The 15,678-nt window shown below is 46.8% G+C and overlaps 1 protein-coding gene across 1 annotated transcript in view; it reads right to left on the reverse strand.

Annotated features, from left to right (window-relative positions):
* Positions 1–15,678, reverse strand: part of VPS53 (VPS53 subunit of GARP complex) — a 160,458-nt gene that overhangs the window by 35,405 nt on the left and 109,375 nt on the right. The window contains exons 16-17 of the mRNA XM_055133685.1: positions 10,886–10,968; positions 9,068–9,146 (exon numbers count right to left, since the gene is read on the reverse strand). Coding sequence (XP_054989660.1) covers positions 9,068–9,146; positions 10,886–10,968 — 162 coding nt within the window. The remainder of the gene's footprint in view (positions 1–9,067; positions 9,147–10,885; positions 10,969–15,678) is intronic.

Consider the following 15,678-nt stretch of genomic DNA (forward strand, 5'->3'; position numbering starts at 1 on the left):
CCATGAGAGAGTTTACTCTCCTGCCGCCTCGCGTATATCATCTCATCTAGTCACAGATGGAGAAACTTGCAGATCTTGCAGATGGAGAAACTAAAAAGCTTAAAAACGGTGGCCAATTTGCTTAAAATTTCCCACTTAGGATGGGCATGAAAAGTTTCATGCTGAGTGAAATGAGTCAGAAAGAGAGAGACAGACATAGAAAGACTGCACTCATCTATGGTATATAGAATAACAGAGTGGGAGACTAACACCCAAGAACTGTAGAAATAAGTACCAGGAGGTTGACTCCATGGCTTCGAGGCTGGCCTCATGTTCCGGGGAAAGGTCAACTCAGAGAAGCGATCACCAACTACATTGTAGTCGAAGGCCATGTGCGGGAAGGGAGTTGCGGGCTGAATGAGGGCTAGAGACTGAGCACAGCGGCCACTCAACACCTTTATTGCAAACCACAACAGCTAATTAGAGAGAGAAAACAGAAGGGAATGCCTTGCCACAGTGGCAGGGTGGGGTGGGGGGGAGATGGGATTGGGGAGGGTGGGAGGGACATTGGGTTTACGGGTGGTGGAGAATGGGCACTGGTGAAGGGATGGGTTCCCGAACTTTGTATGAGGGAAGTATAAGCACAAAAGTGTATAAATCTGTAACTGTACCCTCACGGTGATTCTCTAATTAAAAAAAAAAAAAATTTCCCACTTAGTGTAAATAGTAGTTGGGACAACCCTGGTCTGTCTATGGCCCAAGAATTATACCAGGCCATTTTCTAGACACTCACTTAAGAAAAAGAAGAAAAGGGCCGGATCCATAGTATAGTGGGTGATTGCCTTGCATGTGGCTGACCCAGGTTCAATCCCTGGCATCCCATATGATCTCCCAAGCACCGCCAGGAGTAATTCCTGAGTGCAGAGCCAGGAGTAACCCCTGAGCATCCCTGGGTGTGACCCAAAAAGCAAAAAAAGCAAAAAAAGAAAATGGTTTTCTCTACTGCTCCAAGGAACTCAGAAAGAGGTCTCCTGAGAACCTGCTTTTCAACTGAAAATGTACACGGACCTATTCACTTTGGTCACGACTAGAGAGGCATACAGAGCACACTGGGAGTCAAAGAAGTGTTCCTGGCAACTGGAGGCTGCTCTTATGGTTTAGGTCCCAAGCACTGAGCCTCACTTCGGTGTGTATGTTCTTACTCTCTTCAGGCTACATTTTAAGTGAAAGTTGCTGTATTTATAGGGATTTTCTGGGTGACCAGCACTGGATCGAGTACTGTGGGAGTGGGAGGGGGTGGCAAGAGAACAGGGGTAGGAGACAGTGACTGAGAACCCCAAAGCACTGAGAGTGACATTTTTCCATGGCCTTAGGGCTGCACCCCTACAGGGAAGGAGCTGGTACTAGCGCTGGACAGCTGTGGGGCCAGACTGAAGGACAAGAACAAGGACTGGTCAAAGAAGCATTAAGCGAGGATGGGGGAGGAACTGGGCGGCAGAGCACACACTTTGCACGCACCTGTCCTGGGTTTGAGCCCCACCAGCACCCCAAGATCACGGCAGCGTGATCAAAAAAAGAGGACGATGAGGTAACACTGTCCACGGCTAATGACAAAAACACCTGCTAGGGGCCGGAGCCATAGCACAGTGAGTGGGGTATTTGCCTTGGACGCGGTTGACCCAGGTTCAATCCCCGCACCCGGTTCGATCCCCGGCATCCCATATGGTCCCTCAGGCACCGCCAGGAGTAATTCCTGAGTGCAGAGCCAGGAGTAACCCCTGAGCATCGCTGGGTGTGACCCAAAAAGAAAAAAAAAAAAAACCTGCTAAGTGACCCATTTTCTTCCTCTGTATGTTTTGCTTTCTTAGGTCCACTCTTGGTGACCCCCTAGGGTTATTCCCAGAACAGTGCTCAGGGAGTCGCTGGGTCATATTTAAGTGACCATGAAGTGTCAGGCCAGACCCAGGACGCTTGCATGCAGGACGTGGTCCAGCCTGCTGAGCTATGGCTCTGACCCTCCATTTTCTGCTTCTTTAAAAATCCGTGTTTTCTATCATAGAGGTGTTATGCTTTGGTTGTAATAATAATAATAATAATAATAATAATAATAACAATAAATAATTGTTCATAAGAAAGGGAAGATGTACTTCAGTTGTAGGTTGAAAGTGAACTTCAGGATTTTTAATCATGGAGTTCTATGGGTCTCCAGAAATAAATCTACATTCAAATGGCTGAGAAAAATGAGAACAGATTTGAGGACTGGCTCAGCGCTGGTCAAATGTCTCTGGGGGAGAGTAATGCAGCCTCCTAAATTAATACACGTTCACAGTCCTGAAACCCAGCAGAAATTACACGTGCAGAGGTAAGGAAATTGAATTTGTTCAGTCTCTTTTTTTCCCCTAAAACTACCATTACTGGGCAAAAGCTAAGTGTGTTTGATTTTGGTTAGACACTTAAATTCTTTCAACCTTGTGGCGTGAGCAGCCTTAGGGGAAAGAATGTAGTGAAGAAGGGACAGAACACAGGACAAATGGTTCTTTGTGGGGAGGCCAGAGTGTTTTCATAAGTCTGTATGTAAGGCCACAATCAATTTCCGAGACTTACAGAATTTACATTTAAAGAGTGGAGCTCTTTATATTTCCACCCCATCAGTCCAAACAACAACCTTTTCCAGGGTCAGTAGACGTGGCTTTATTTCTGGCTTCATTATTATAAGGTGATATGGTTCTGGACATATTATTTATTTTAATTTGGGAGGTTCTGGACCATACCCAGCTGTGCGCAGGGCTTAGAGTTGGCTCTGCACTCAGAGATCAGTCTTGGCAGGGCTTAGGGGACCATATGGGATCCTGGAGACTAAATCTGGGTTGGCTGAGTGTAAGGCAAGCGAGTGACATGCTGCTGACTCTTGCCTGGTTTTGGACACACACAGACACACACAGACACAAACACACACAGACATACACACGTGCCAGAATGACAATGCATTCATTTTCAGGAAGAAACATGCAAAACAGATCAGAAAAATCAGGTTGTCTCTTCAAATAATTTTTTAGTAAATTGGGTGCCTGCAAACTTTAGTTCTCTCTTCTTCCAACATCCTTTATCTTCAAAGTTGGGAGTACTAATTAAAATCAAGTGCTTGCTCAGCTATCCCAAAATGAACAAGACATACTCCTCAAGTTTTTCAAAGCATCACAGAGGAGGCAGAGGTACAAAAGTAATTGCAGAATAGCACTTTTATATGTTTTGACAGGTCTCAAGACTGTCTAGAGGGCAGAGAACAGTCTTTTCAGAGCACACGACTCGGGAGCCACTAGTTATCTGCAGGAGGGCGGAAGCCAACCCCTACCGCACACCCTCATACATCTCTAAAAATTAATTCAAAATGTATATAACACCTGAATGTTAGCACTAAAACTATAAAGTGGTTAGGGGCTGGAGTGATAGCACAGCAGGTAGGGCGTTTGCCTTGCACGCGGCCGACCCGGGTTCAAATCTCAGCATCCCATATGGTCCCTGAGCACCGCCAGGAGTAATTCTGAGTGCATGAGGCAGGAGTGACCCCTGTGCATTGCTGGGTGTGACCCAAAAAGAAAAACAAAACAAAACAAACAAAAAACTATAAAGTGGTAAGAAGTAAACAGAGGTGTTAGTCTTTGCCATTTTAGATTAGACTATACACATTATATATAAAAGTCAAATAGCCTCATAGGGGTTGGAGCAACAGTATAACGGATAGGGCATTTGCCTCGCAAGTGACGATCCAGGTTTGACCTGGATATGGTCCCCCAAGCACCACCAAGAGTTAATTCCTGAGTGCAGAGCCAGGAATAACCCCTGAGTACCACTTGATGTGGCTCCAAAATGAAAATAAATAAGTAAAAATAAAGGATAATAGCTTTACTTAAGGAGATTTGTGAGGACCCATATATGGACGACACAAAGAACTTTTACAACTCAAACTTTTACAAGAGTAGAGAACTGTGAGGGGAAAGAGAGAGAGAGATGTGTTCAAGACATTGTGGGTTTCTCCACAGGGGACCAATGCCGAGGGTATCCCTGGGGCCAAGTGTGAGGGCCTGAGGCTTGTGTGATCCAGGAGAGCCCCACAGACAAGGGTGTGTGTAACGTCCACCCCTCAACCCACCCACATCACTGCAACTACAACAGGGAGGTGGGAAGGGATAAAGAAAATAACAAGCAATTGAAAAAAGTTTTTTAGCGATATTCCAAATGTGGACACGCACTGGCATGGCCAGTGTGAGCACGGGGCATGAGACTGACCGGTGAGAACTCAGAGACTCACACCCCGTGCTGTCGCGCTTCAGAGCTGTTTCAATTCCTGACAAAGATGGTTTTAGAGCAGGGCCTCTTTCAAACTGCCTTGGCCTGGAGTTCTCTGCACACAGAAAAGTTAATCTGAGTCTTGCTCCCTTTTCTGGGTGGTGGGTGGGGAGAGACCACTCAGGTGAGTGATAAAACTTACTTTCTTTGGAGGGGGGTTGGGGCCACACCAATGGTGCTCAGGGGAGTTGACTGGGATACAAGGCAAGTGTCTTAACCCTTGGACCATTTCTTCAGCCCTAGGTAATGATGGCAAACGCCCTACCCGCTGTGCTATCACTCAAGCCCAGTGATTCTGTTTTAGATGATACCCGGAGCACAGGCACCAAAACAAAAAACTACAAAAAATGAATCTCATTTAAATTAAGAACGTAAAGGGCAAGATCAAGAAAGTGAAGAGACACACACACAAAATAAAATAAAAAAGGAAAAGAAAAAGAAAAAAAGAAAGTGAAGAAAACATGACCCAAAGAAAAGAAAATGATCAAATAGGTAATCAGGGGACCCGTATATAGACGATACAAAGAACTTTTACAACTCAAAAATGGAAAAAGTAAAACAACTTAAATATGGGCAAGGGGTTTGAACTGACACTTTTTCCAAAGAAGATACTATGGTCACTAAGCACAAGAAAAGCTGCTCAAGATTTTAGTCATTAAGGAAACGCAAATACAAACTGACAACACAACATACCATTTAACACCCACTATAATAGCTATTATTATTATTATTATTATTATTATTATTTTTAAGTGTTGGTAGAGACAAGGAGATATCAGACCTCTCACACTTTCTTGGGAGTGTAAAATGGTGCAGTCACAGCTGCTTTTGGTGTAGTTACTACAGTTTCACTTCTACCTATATATGGAAGGAACTAAAGACTATATTCAATGGGCCAGAGAGACAGAGCCGGAGTTAAGGCACCTGCCTTGAATACAGCTGACCCTGACTCAATCCTCAGCACCCATAGTTTCCCAAGTAGCACCAGAAGTGATTCCCCCCCACAAGCATAAGGCCTAGAGCACTGCAAGGTGTACCCCAAACTCTCACCCCCCAAAAAGATTCCACATATTTACACCAAATATGTAATGACTACAGTAGTTAAAAACTGCATATAATTCAATAGCCATTGACAAATAAGTGGATAAACCAAATGTGCTATAACTACACGAAGGAATACTATATAGCCACAAATAAGAATGAAACACTAATACATGGTGTTCCATGAATAAAACAATGAGAACAATTGGCTAAGAGAGCAAAGTAAGTAGTAAAGTCACATAACATCTGGCCAAGAGAACCCAATCAGTAAGGTCACATACTGGGTCATTTCATTTATGTAACTGTCCAAAACAGGTAAAAGCAAAGAGACATAACGATTACTGACTGTCCAGCAACAGAGCTGCTGTTAATGAGTATTAGCTCTCACTTTGGTGTGTGGAAGATGTTCCGGAATTCCATAATGAGATTGGCTGCATTTTCTTGTGAATACAATATTTATAAGCCAATGACTCATAAACTTTGAAAGGGTGAATTTGATATGCAAATGATACTTCAGTTTTTTAATAAAGGAGGCAGACGTTTATGCTCTTGCACTGGATCTTAAAGGACACGTGCATTGGACAGACAATAGGGAGAGGGAAATTCTAGGTAGAAAATGGGAAAAGGCTGGATGCCAGAAGAAAAACAACACATTTGAGGAAATGAAAGTGGCACAGGTGGTGGAGTATACATGGGAGTGGCAGACTGACGAGAGCGCCAAGGGACAAATAACTGAACTAATCTGTTAATCAAGCAGATGGGCTACTTCAGGAGAATCAAGTCTTCCCTGGAGAATGACAAAACTGAATTGCTTGGCACAATCCTTCCTATCAAAGAAGCCTCTTCCTGTGAACTCAATCGTCGACCAAGTTGCCTGCACTGTGGAAAAGCCCAATATTCACTTTATCACTATTTATAAGAGGTTTTTTTTTGGGGGGGGAAAGGGAGTGTTCACATATGGTGATGTTCAGGGCTTACTTCTGGCTCTATGATCAGGGATCACTCCTGGTGGGGCTTAGGTGCCAGGGACTGAATCTGCGTTGGGCTGTGTGCAAGGCAAACGTCCTACCCATTGTACTATCTCTCTGGCCCCGACCACTCAGGGCCTACTCCTGGCTCTATGAATCACTCCTGGCGAGCTTAGGGGACCATATGGGAAGCCAGGAATCAAACCCAGTTCGGCTGCAGGACAAACACCCCATCCTTTATACTATATTGCTCCAGCCTTCTTTCTTCTTTCTAAAGGAGGTACTTTGTACTTTCTTTGTGTACTGATCTGCTCACATGTGATTTGGGTATTCCTCTCGTATCAGATAGCCTTGGCCACACATCTTTTTAGTCTGAGCACTTTGGAATAAGTCTGTGTCTCTCGGCCTTGCCTCCCAACAAAATACTGAGCAGAGTTAGAACCGAACTGTTCAACAGTCAAAATGACAGAATTGGAGACAGAAATTCGCATTATTACTTAAGGGTTTTTGGTTTTTGCTTGTTAAATTATAAAAGAAATTACACAAAACAGGACAGAGAGACAGAGAGTATATGCTGAGTCCATTTGTGACCAATTGGCTGGGTTAGATTTGGTCACTTTCATCACATGGATTTCATTTTGCTTGAGCACCAGAAGGCTCAGACAAAGAGTAATGGCCTCCCAGCTGCTGTGTTCCCAAGTCTGTGGTTTTCCTGTGATATAAACAAAAGACTCTGGAGGTACAGTCTCTGTTAATATTTGCTGGTGTGAGTCTTGGGGAGAGATGGAGTGGTGGAGATGTGGAGGGGGGAGGTTTGAGAGAAATCCACCTAACGAACTGTCAGTTCATATAAGCAACACCTGCAGTGTTAAACACCTCCCCTCCGACTATTACTTTACTCGGGGGGAGGGGGGCAAGGAATTCACTCTTCCTTTGGTAAATGCAATCCCCCACTCCCCCAACATCTGCATTCCAGTCTAAATTGTGTGGTGGCTCAGGAGAGCTGGCAGCTGGAAGAGATCGAGTGCAGGATGTCGTGAATGTTCGCCAGCAGCTAGGGGATAATCAGAGCCCACAATGTGAATCTTCAGCGCCCCGCGCCTTTGTGAAAATGGATTAGCTTCCATCTGCTTACTCAGAGTGTCCTGCCTGTAAACACAGCGTCTACTGGAAATACACACCCGCATCTGATGGGCTGATGGGCGAGAGCACTGGTCTCTGGACCAGCTACTCAATACTCGCCCCCACCCCCCCAGTAGTCTCAGAAAATTCTCTTGCCTAATTTGGATTTTAGTCTTATTTTTGTTTAATATTTGTAACTGACTACAAAAACCAAGCTTGGAGCAAACGTCTGCAGATGCAGCTTGTTGCACGGCCGCTCCGACCGACGAGAAGGGCCCTCGCATAAGGGGCACCTGGGTCGCTTCTACTGGGCTCCCCGCAGGCCCACCTGGACGCAGAGACCCCATTCCGCAGACTGAGCCCAGGGTTCAATGCATCTGCCCAACACCTCCGAAAAAAACCCGGGAAGAGTGAGGGCTGTGTGTCTCCAACGCCAGTGCTTTCCCCATGCTCTGCTGCAGGCCAGTGCACCCGGGGGGATTCTTGCCTCAAGACTTGGGCGAATGCCCCCCGAGCACCTGTGCCTCTGGAAAGGGCACTGGCAAACTTTTTTTTCCTGAATGAAAGACCAGAGAGACATTTTATGAGTCATTTTATGGCTTGTGAGCCACAAGGTGTCTCTACCTGTTGCAATTGCTTAATTTTGCTATTAAAGCACAAAAGCGGCCACAGAGCATGTAGGAACGGACGGACACAGTGCTGCCCCAGTGACACTCGGTTAACACAAGCAGGCAGTAGGCCAGAGCTGGCCCGCAGGCCTTGGTGTGCCTGCCGCTGCTACAGAAACTTCTACAGCGGGAAGGATTGCTCATTTCCAATTTATCTACAAACTTGAGCGTTGTCTATATTCTATATGGTCATGTACTTAAGGAATTTATATGACAGCATGATGGCTTATGAAAGCTCAGAAAGCAGGAATTTACAGGGGTTATGGTGCTTGCCTTGCATGTGGCAGACTCTGGTTTGATGACAGGCACCAAGTGTGATCCTCGAGCACCCAAGGAATGACCCCTGAGCAGAAAGCCAGGAGTGACCCCTGAGCACTGCTGGGTGTGGGTGTGGCAAAGTGCCACACCTGCCTACCCCGCCCCAAGAAGAAAAGTGATTCCTTTTGGAAAGAAAGAGACAGGCACATACAAGTGAAGTAGCAGCACCAGGTCCCATGTGGTAAGGGCCGAAGGAGGGGACTTGAAGGCCAAGGGCTGGTGGATGGACCGCCCTGATTTTAGGAACACCAGGGTCTACAACTTGACCAAATCACCCTGCGTTGGCACAGGAGCTCAGAAAGCAGGAAAAAGCTCTCAGTGGGCAAGAAGGAAGAGGAGTCAAAGTCAGTGCCATCTAGACCACCCAAAATATCCGTTCTGGTGAGACCACATTAAGGCTGAATTTCAGCAAATGTCACGAGCTACCCGAAGACAACATCATCTTTAGACCTGCCAAACGCATCTGCTCCAGGTCCCATCCTCCAGGGACGACAACCACCCAGGCCTGAGGGGGGTCCCGAGAAGGCCGCTCCCTTCTCAGCCCGGCTGGCCCTTTGGACCCCTACATGCAGATGAGAGAGAGAACCCACATGGGGCTGCTCGGGCACGTCCCCACAAGCTCACCTTGCTCATGGCCGTCAGCGCAGGGTCGCAGGCAGCGTCCAGGTCCTGAACCAACAGCTGGATGCTGCTGGAGATGACACTGCAAAGCAAGGACAGGACCCGGTCACCCTTGGGAACACGACTTCTCGAATGTCCGACACAGCCCCTTCCAAGTGCTTGGGGCATGGGTGCAAAAATCAGATGGGCTGATTCACCGCGACCACTGGCAATGGTGGGGGAGAGTGAGGGACAGGAAGGAAGAGGGGGGTCTGGGAGAGGTGAGGACCGAGATGGAGGGGTCAGGGCACTCTGGTGGTGGTGAAGGTACCATGACTTTGTACATCAAAACCATAAATGTTGGGGCCAGAGCGACAGTAGAGTGGGTAGTGCACTTGCCTTGCACGTGGTCAACCTATGGTCCCCCAAACCCTGCCAGGAATGATCTCTGAGCACAGAGTCAGGAGTAAATCCTAAACACTGCCAGGTATGGCCCACACCACCTCCCCCTCAAAAATAAAATGCATTGAAATGTATTGTAACCTTCTTACCTAAAGAATAACAACAACGATAGGTGTTAGTAGGGGTACTGATCCATCAAAAAAACTCCATTTTGTAAAAGGAATTTCTGACCACGCATTTTAGCTTTTTCATTTTCTATTCCTGGTTCTGTGAGGGAGTGTCTCCACTCAGTCACAACTCAGAATTTCAAGGCTAGTCTCGTCACTGCCATACTCCAAATCCCTCTCAGCCTTCCCACCAAAGTTCCTGTATGCCCAAGATGTTTAAAGCAAGACTTGTTGGGGGCCTGGCAGGCAGAACGGAGGGAGGAGAAGAGGGTGGAGAAAAGGAAAGAAACCAATCTGGAAAAAAATAACGACCGTCACATAAAGAAAAAATTTAATTTTCCTTAAGATGTGGTTAAGGTGCAAAGTTGAAGTTTGGCCTATCCCAATCTCATTTCCACACAACAAAAAAAAATGCTGCAAGGCAACCATAGGGAAAGGATGCTTTCAGGGAGATTTTACAGTTAGAACTTCTTGTCCAGACACGGTCCCCAACCTCCAAGAGAGACAGACAGACAGACAGACAGACAGACAGACAGACAGACAGACACACACACACACACACACACACACACACACACACAGACTAACTCACACCCCCTCCCCCCCGGGACTAAAACTGGGCTGCTTGTTCTTTATATACAACAGTGGAGATGGGGGTCACCCTCTGTGAATGAGAGGAGCAGACAGGAGGGGTCGGAGCTGACCTCCGTGCCAGGAAGGCAAAGGAATGATTTCTTCTGTTATTCTAGGCATTGGGCTGGAGTGATAGCACAGCGGTAGGGCATTCGCCTTTCACGCGGCCGGCCTGTGTTCAATTCCTCTGCCCCTCTTGGAGAGCCCAGCAAGCTACTGAGAGTATCGCGCCCGCACGGCAGAGCCTGGCAAGCTACCCGTGGCGTATTCAATATGCCAAAAACAGTAACAATAAGTCTCACAATGGAGATGTTACTGGTGCTCGCTCAAACAAATTGATGAGCAACGGGATGACAGTGACAGTGACAGTGATTCTAGGCATTGTAAAAGTGAAGGAACAGAATGGTTGAATCTGAGGTGGCGGTGGTACCAGTTTCTGAGTGTCTCTGCAGAGCCGCCTTCTCATCCCAAAGCTCTCAGAAGCTCTGGGACTCTGGAGCAACCCCAAGCCAGGCTGGCATGCTCCCTCTTCCGAAATAAAGGGCAGCCTTGAGGCCAAGGTAAGGCCCAGCGACGGGGACCCTGGGCATCACAGAAACAAGGAAGGCTGGCTTTGAGCAAATATGTGCAAGGTACATACGTGCTGAATGTGTCCATTTCTCCGGTCAGATTGATCCGTTCAATCAGACTGACGTCCACTTTTTCCTTGAGTTTCTCTTCAAGCTATCGGAAAATGAGAGAAAAGCATATTTAATCATTATGCAAGAGAATATGATCATAAGAATACTTCCTGTCTACTGAGTTTGATGCTCTAGGTATATTTTGAGACACTTCTCAATTACTGACTCACATAATCCTCAGAACCCTATGAGGAAGACTATATTATCATTCCCATTTTACAGGTAAGAAAACAGAGGTGTGACTCATCCGAGATACTAAGTGGTGAGGCCAGGAATCAAACTCCCTCCAGGAACTACGTCCTTCAGCAGAGGGGCTGCAATGGCTTCTATGACCTACTAACAATTAGCTTCACAAATTTAAAAACTGGTTGATTTGGGGCTGGAGCAATAGCACAGCGGGTAGGGTGTTTGCCTTGCACGTGACCAACCCGGGTTCGATTCCCAGCATCCCATATGGTTCCCTGAGCAGAGCCTGAGTGCAGAGCCAGGAGTAACCTCTGTGCATCGCCGGGTGTGACCCAAAAAGAAAAAAAAAAAAAACTGGTTGATTTTTACGATACTTCTTGCCAATGAACTGCATGTACGCTTACACTCAAGGCTGGAAGCCTCTGCGGCCGGGTGCAGTAAAGTCAAATAGGAACTGTGCGCTCTCTGGGTCATCTGGCAGATTAAAGCAGTGGTGGACATGGGGGTTTTAGGATAACATTGGTTTGTCCTTTCTCTCTTGCCGCAGGGAGCTTAGGTTTATTGGGTTACACCCATCACAGTGCTCCCGAGGCACCCCCATTCCTCTGTGTTTATCTTTAACTTCTCTGTGCTCTGCTTCCCCTGTTAATCACCTATATCCCCAAATCAGACCCTGTGACTCTTAAGGTCAGATCCTTCTAAGATCTCTGGATTTGCATCTGTAAGTGAAATACTGGTTTTCTCTTTGCTTTATGTCCTTTGCAGTTTACTTTAGAGCCATGTCCTTTTTGTATAGAGACAGGAAGACAGTTAATGCTATGCTTTTATAACCTGGGAGTTAATTGATTCCGAATAATATTTACTCCTGGGCATCTGTCATATTTACTCGACTTAGGCCTCAGTTGCCTTTAGTCCCTAGCACCCCAGAAGCGGGGTCCTGAAAGGGACTGGATGAACCCAGGGCAAGCTGTAAGCTACCCTGGCATCAACATGGGACAGGCCAAATGCCATAAAACTTACAAGTTAATGGGGCTGGAGCAATAGCACAGCGGGTAGGGCGTTTGCCTTGCACGCGGCCAATCTGGGTTCGATTCCCAGCATCCCATACGGTACCTCGAGCACCGCCAGGAGTAATTCCTGAGTGCATGAACCAGGAGTAACCCCTATATATCGCTGGGTGTGACCCAAAAAGCTAACAACAACAACAACAACAATAAAAAACTTACAGGTTAAGAGCACGGTCATGGACAAATTCTGTCATGACCCAAAGGGAAGTGACTGGACAAGTACCCTGTTAGGGTTATAAAGGATAATTCTGGCCTGAGAAATGTAGTCTTGGATCTATAGTGAGATGTCCCCAGAAGAGCCAGCCTTTAAGTGTAATATATCTCTTTACTGTGTCCATACAAAATGACTTGAAAGATTATTAAGAAGTAAATTTAAGATGACTATTTAAGTGTATATGGACTAAGGAAAGGAGAAACATACCCTTGGATGAAATTCCGCCCTTGAGCGGATCTCCTAGCAGGATAAGATCTTTTTCTTGGGAGTGCTTCCTGGAAAGGAAGGGCTTTACATATGTTGACTGTGCTATCTCACCCATGTGTAGTTGCTACCCCCAACTGGGAGGCTGGGCTTCTGACTAAGGCTGTGAGACTGGGCAGAATGAGACTAGAATGGGGGGAGAGGAGGAGAGGGGAGTGAGGGGCAGTGTGAGACTGGAATGGGGAGCTCGGTGAGACTGGAACAGGTGCATGGGGAGAATGGAGTAAATGGCGACAGATCACCGACTGCCTTGGTGGCCCTGTTCCCTGTTCATGTGTCTGTTGGCGGTGGCTGCAGGCCGGGAGGGGGACGCGGCTCATGGACACTGAATACACGTGGCGAGAGTCTGTCTCTGTCAGCCTAGAGCCAAAGAGAACTACATGGCCAAGCTCCCAAATGCCTCAAAATCAAAACAACTAGGAGCTGCGAGACAGTCCAGGGCAGAAGGTGCTGGTCTTGCATGGGGCCACCCCAGTTTGATCCCAGCACTGCACAGGGGCCCCAGGCACCGCCAGGAGTGATCCCTGAACACAGAGCCAGGAGAACCCCTGAACATCTCTGGGTGTGGCCTGAAAACCATAAGAACAAAACCTCTAAACCGATAAAACAATAACAACAAAAAATACCAGCTGATCAAGAATTCTAAATATCTCAAAATGTCTTGGGATGTTTTGGTACTCTTAATAAATAGTTATATTTATTTATACTTTTAAATATTTATTTGTACTTAATAGTTATATTTGTATAGCTATTATAAAAATTATTATACAAATTATAGCTATTATACAAATTATACAAATTCTGGAGCGACAGCACAGCGGGTAGGGCGTTTGCCTTGCATGTGGCTGACCTGGGTTCAATTTCTCCGTCCCTCTTGGTCCCTCTTGGAGAGCCCGGCAAGCTATCGAGAGTACCCTGCCAACACGGCAGAGCCTGGCAAGCTACCTGTGGCATATCCAATATGCCAAAAACAGTAACAAGTCTCACAATGGAGACGTTACTGGTACCTGCTCGAGCAAATCAATGAATAACGGCACAACAGTGTTATAGTGCTATAGTGCTATTATACAAATTCTAAGAATAACAAATGTGTTCATTTAAAAATGCTCATAAGGGGGCTGGAGCAATAGTATAGCGGTAGGGCATTTGCCTTGCACGCGGCTGACCCAGGTTCGATTCCCAGCATCCCATATGGTCCTCTGAGCACTGCCAGGGGTGATTCCTGAGTGCAGAGCCAGGAGTAACCCCTCTGCATTGCCAGGTGTGACCCATAAAGGAAAAAAACAAACAAACTCATAAGGGGGAAGGAGCTAGTACAGTGGGCATGATGCGTGTCTGGCACTCAACAGACCCAGGTTCCATCCCTGGCGTCACCAGGAGCAATTCCTGAGTGCAGAGCCAGGGGTAACCCTGGATCTTCAGCAGATATGGCCCCAAAACAAGACCAAAACCAAAAATTGCTCTTAATTCCCGTCTGGAAAGCAACTTATTTTTATTTTTGAGTCTTTGGGTCACACCAATAGTGCTCGATGCTTACTCCTTGCTCTATGCTCAGGATCACTACTGGTGGGGCTCAGAGGATCGAATGGGGCGCTGTGCCAGGAGCTGGCCATGTACAAGGCAAGCGCCGTCCTTGCCTGCTGCACAATCACGCCGGCCACTGGGAGGTGATTTACTTGAATAGCAGAAATTTAAATGCACACACTCAGTAAGTCGGCGATTTCACATTTAGAAATACGTTTCAGTGACTGAGAAACAATGAACAAAGATAGGCAAGTAGTTTCTACAGCATCCCCTAATCCAGCTAATATCTACTGGGGCTGGTTCCGTAACAATCAGGGAGCTATTCAGTGAGCAGAGAAGAGCAGGTCCTCTTCTCTCTAGTTCACCTGCCACTGGAGTTTACATCAAACAGGAAACAGCCTACACATCGAGTTACAAGGACTGATGACAGAAATGATGGCGAAGGCTCGTGGTGCATGCGATCTGTCGCAGTCTCTTCCTGTTACACACGACTTCTAATGACGTCCCAGCCCATATCATGCCTCCCCCTCTCCAAGCGGGCATCAGTCAGACTGATGTCTTACAGTTCAGGAACAGACCCGGGTCTTCACTCCTGCAGGGCCTTTGCCGTCTCTACTTCCTGCTCCCCCTCCCGCCCAGCCCCCTTAGCTTTGCCACCCCCCATTCTGCCACACTCATTACTCAGCGGCTTGCTAATCCTCAACAGGCTCTCCCACCTGCCACCTCGGTGGACCAACCCCTCCCGAACGCTGCCACAGTTGTTTCCTTCCTACCACAAAATTGGTAGGAATTTTGGCTTCATTAGCACCTGGTTTCACATTTTTGGCTTTTCATCTGGTTCCTCCATTACTTTCACGTTCCATAATACCAAATGCAGGGCCTAGTGAGTGCCCAGGCGGTTCTGAAACAAACTTCTACCTCTTCTGAGTCAGGGGCCAGAGCACTCTGTCGGCATCTTTACATGGCCTCCTCCCTCTCTTCGTGTGCTACATCTCGGTCTCTGGCCTGAGGATTCCAGTCACTGATCACCCTAAATGCAGGATGATCTCATTTTGAGATCCTCACTGAATTCTACTGTCAAAGACCAACTTTCCAAATAAGGTCACATTTACAAGTATATTTATACAGATTATGGGTGGGAAGGGGGAGGGCACATCCAGTGATGCTCAGGGCTTACTTTTGACTCTGCACTCAGGAATCACTACTGGTGGCCTCGGAGGACTACAGAGATACCAGGGTTCGAACCCAAGCAGCGGCATGCAAGGCAAGTGCCCCGCCACTATACTATCGCCCCCACATTGCATTTTTTTAAAAAAACAATAAACCAAATATGGCTCTTGAGTTCTTCCAAAATAGTTCTCATACTCTCTGATAACTTATCTTGATTTTTTTATGTCATGATATTCTAGCCTCATCTGCCCCAGGTCTGGAATTAATTATTTCTCCAGGAATCATTTCTTGCTTTTTTTTTTCCCTTTTGTTTTGAGCCACACCTGGC

Source organism: Sorex araneus, chromosome 3 (assembly GCF_027595985.1).
Source record: "Sorex araneus isolate mSorAra2 chromosome 3, mSorAra2.pri, whole genome shotgun sequence".
NCBI lineage: Eukaryota > Metazoa > Chordata > Mammalia > Eulipotyphla > Soricidae > Sorex > Sorex araneus.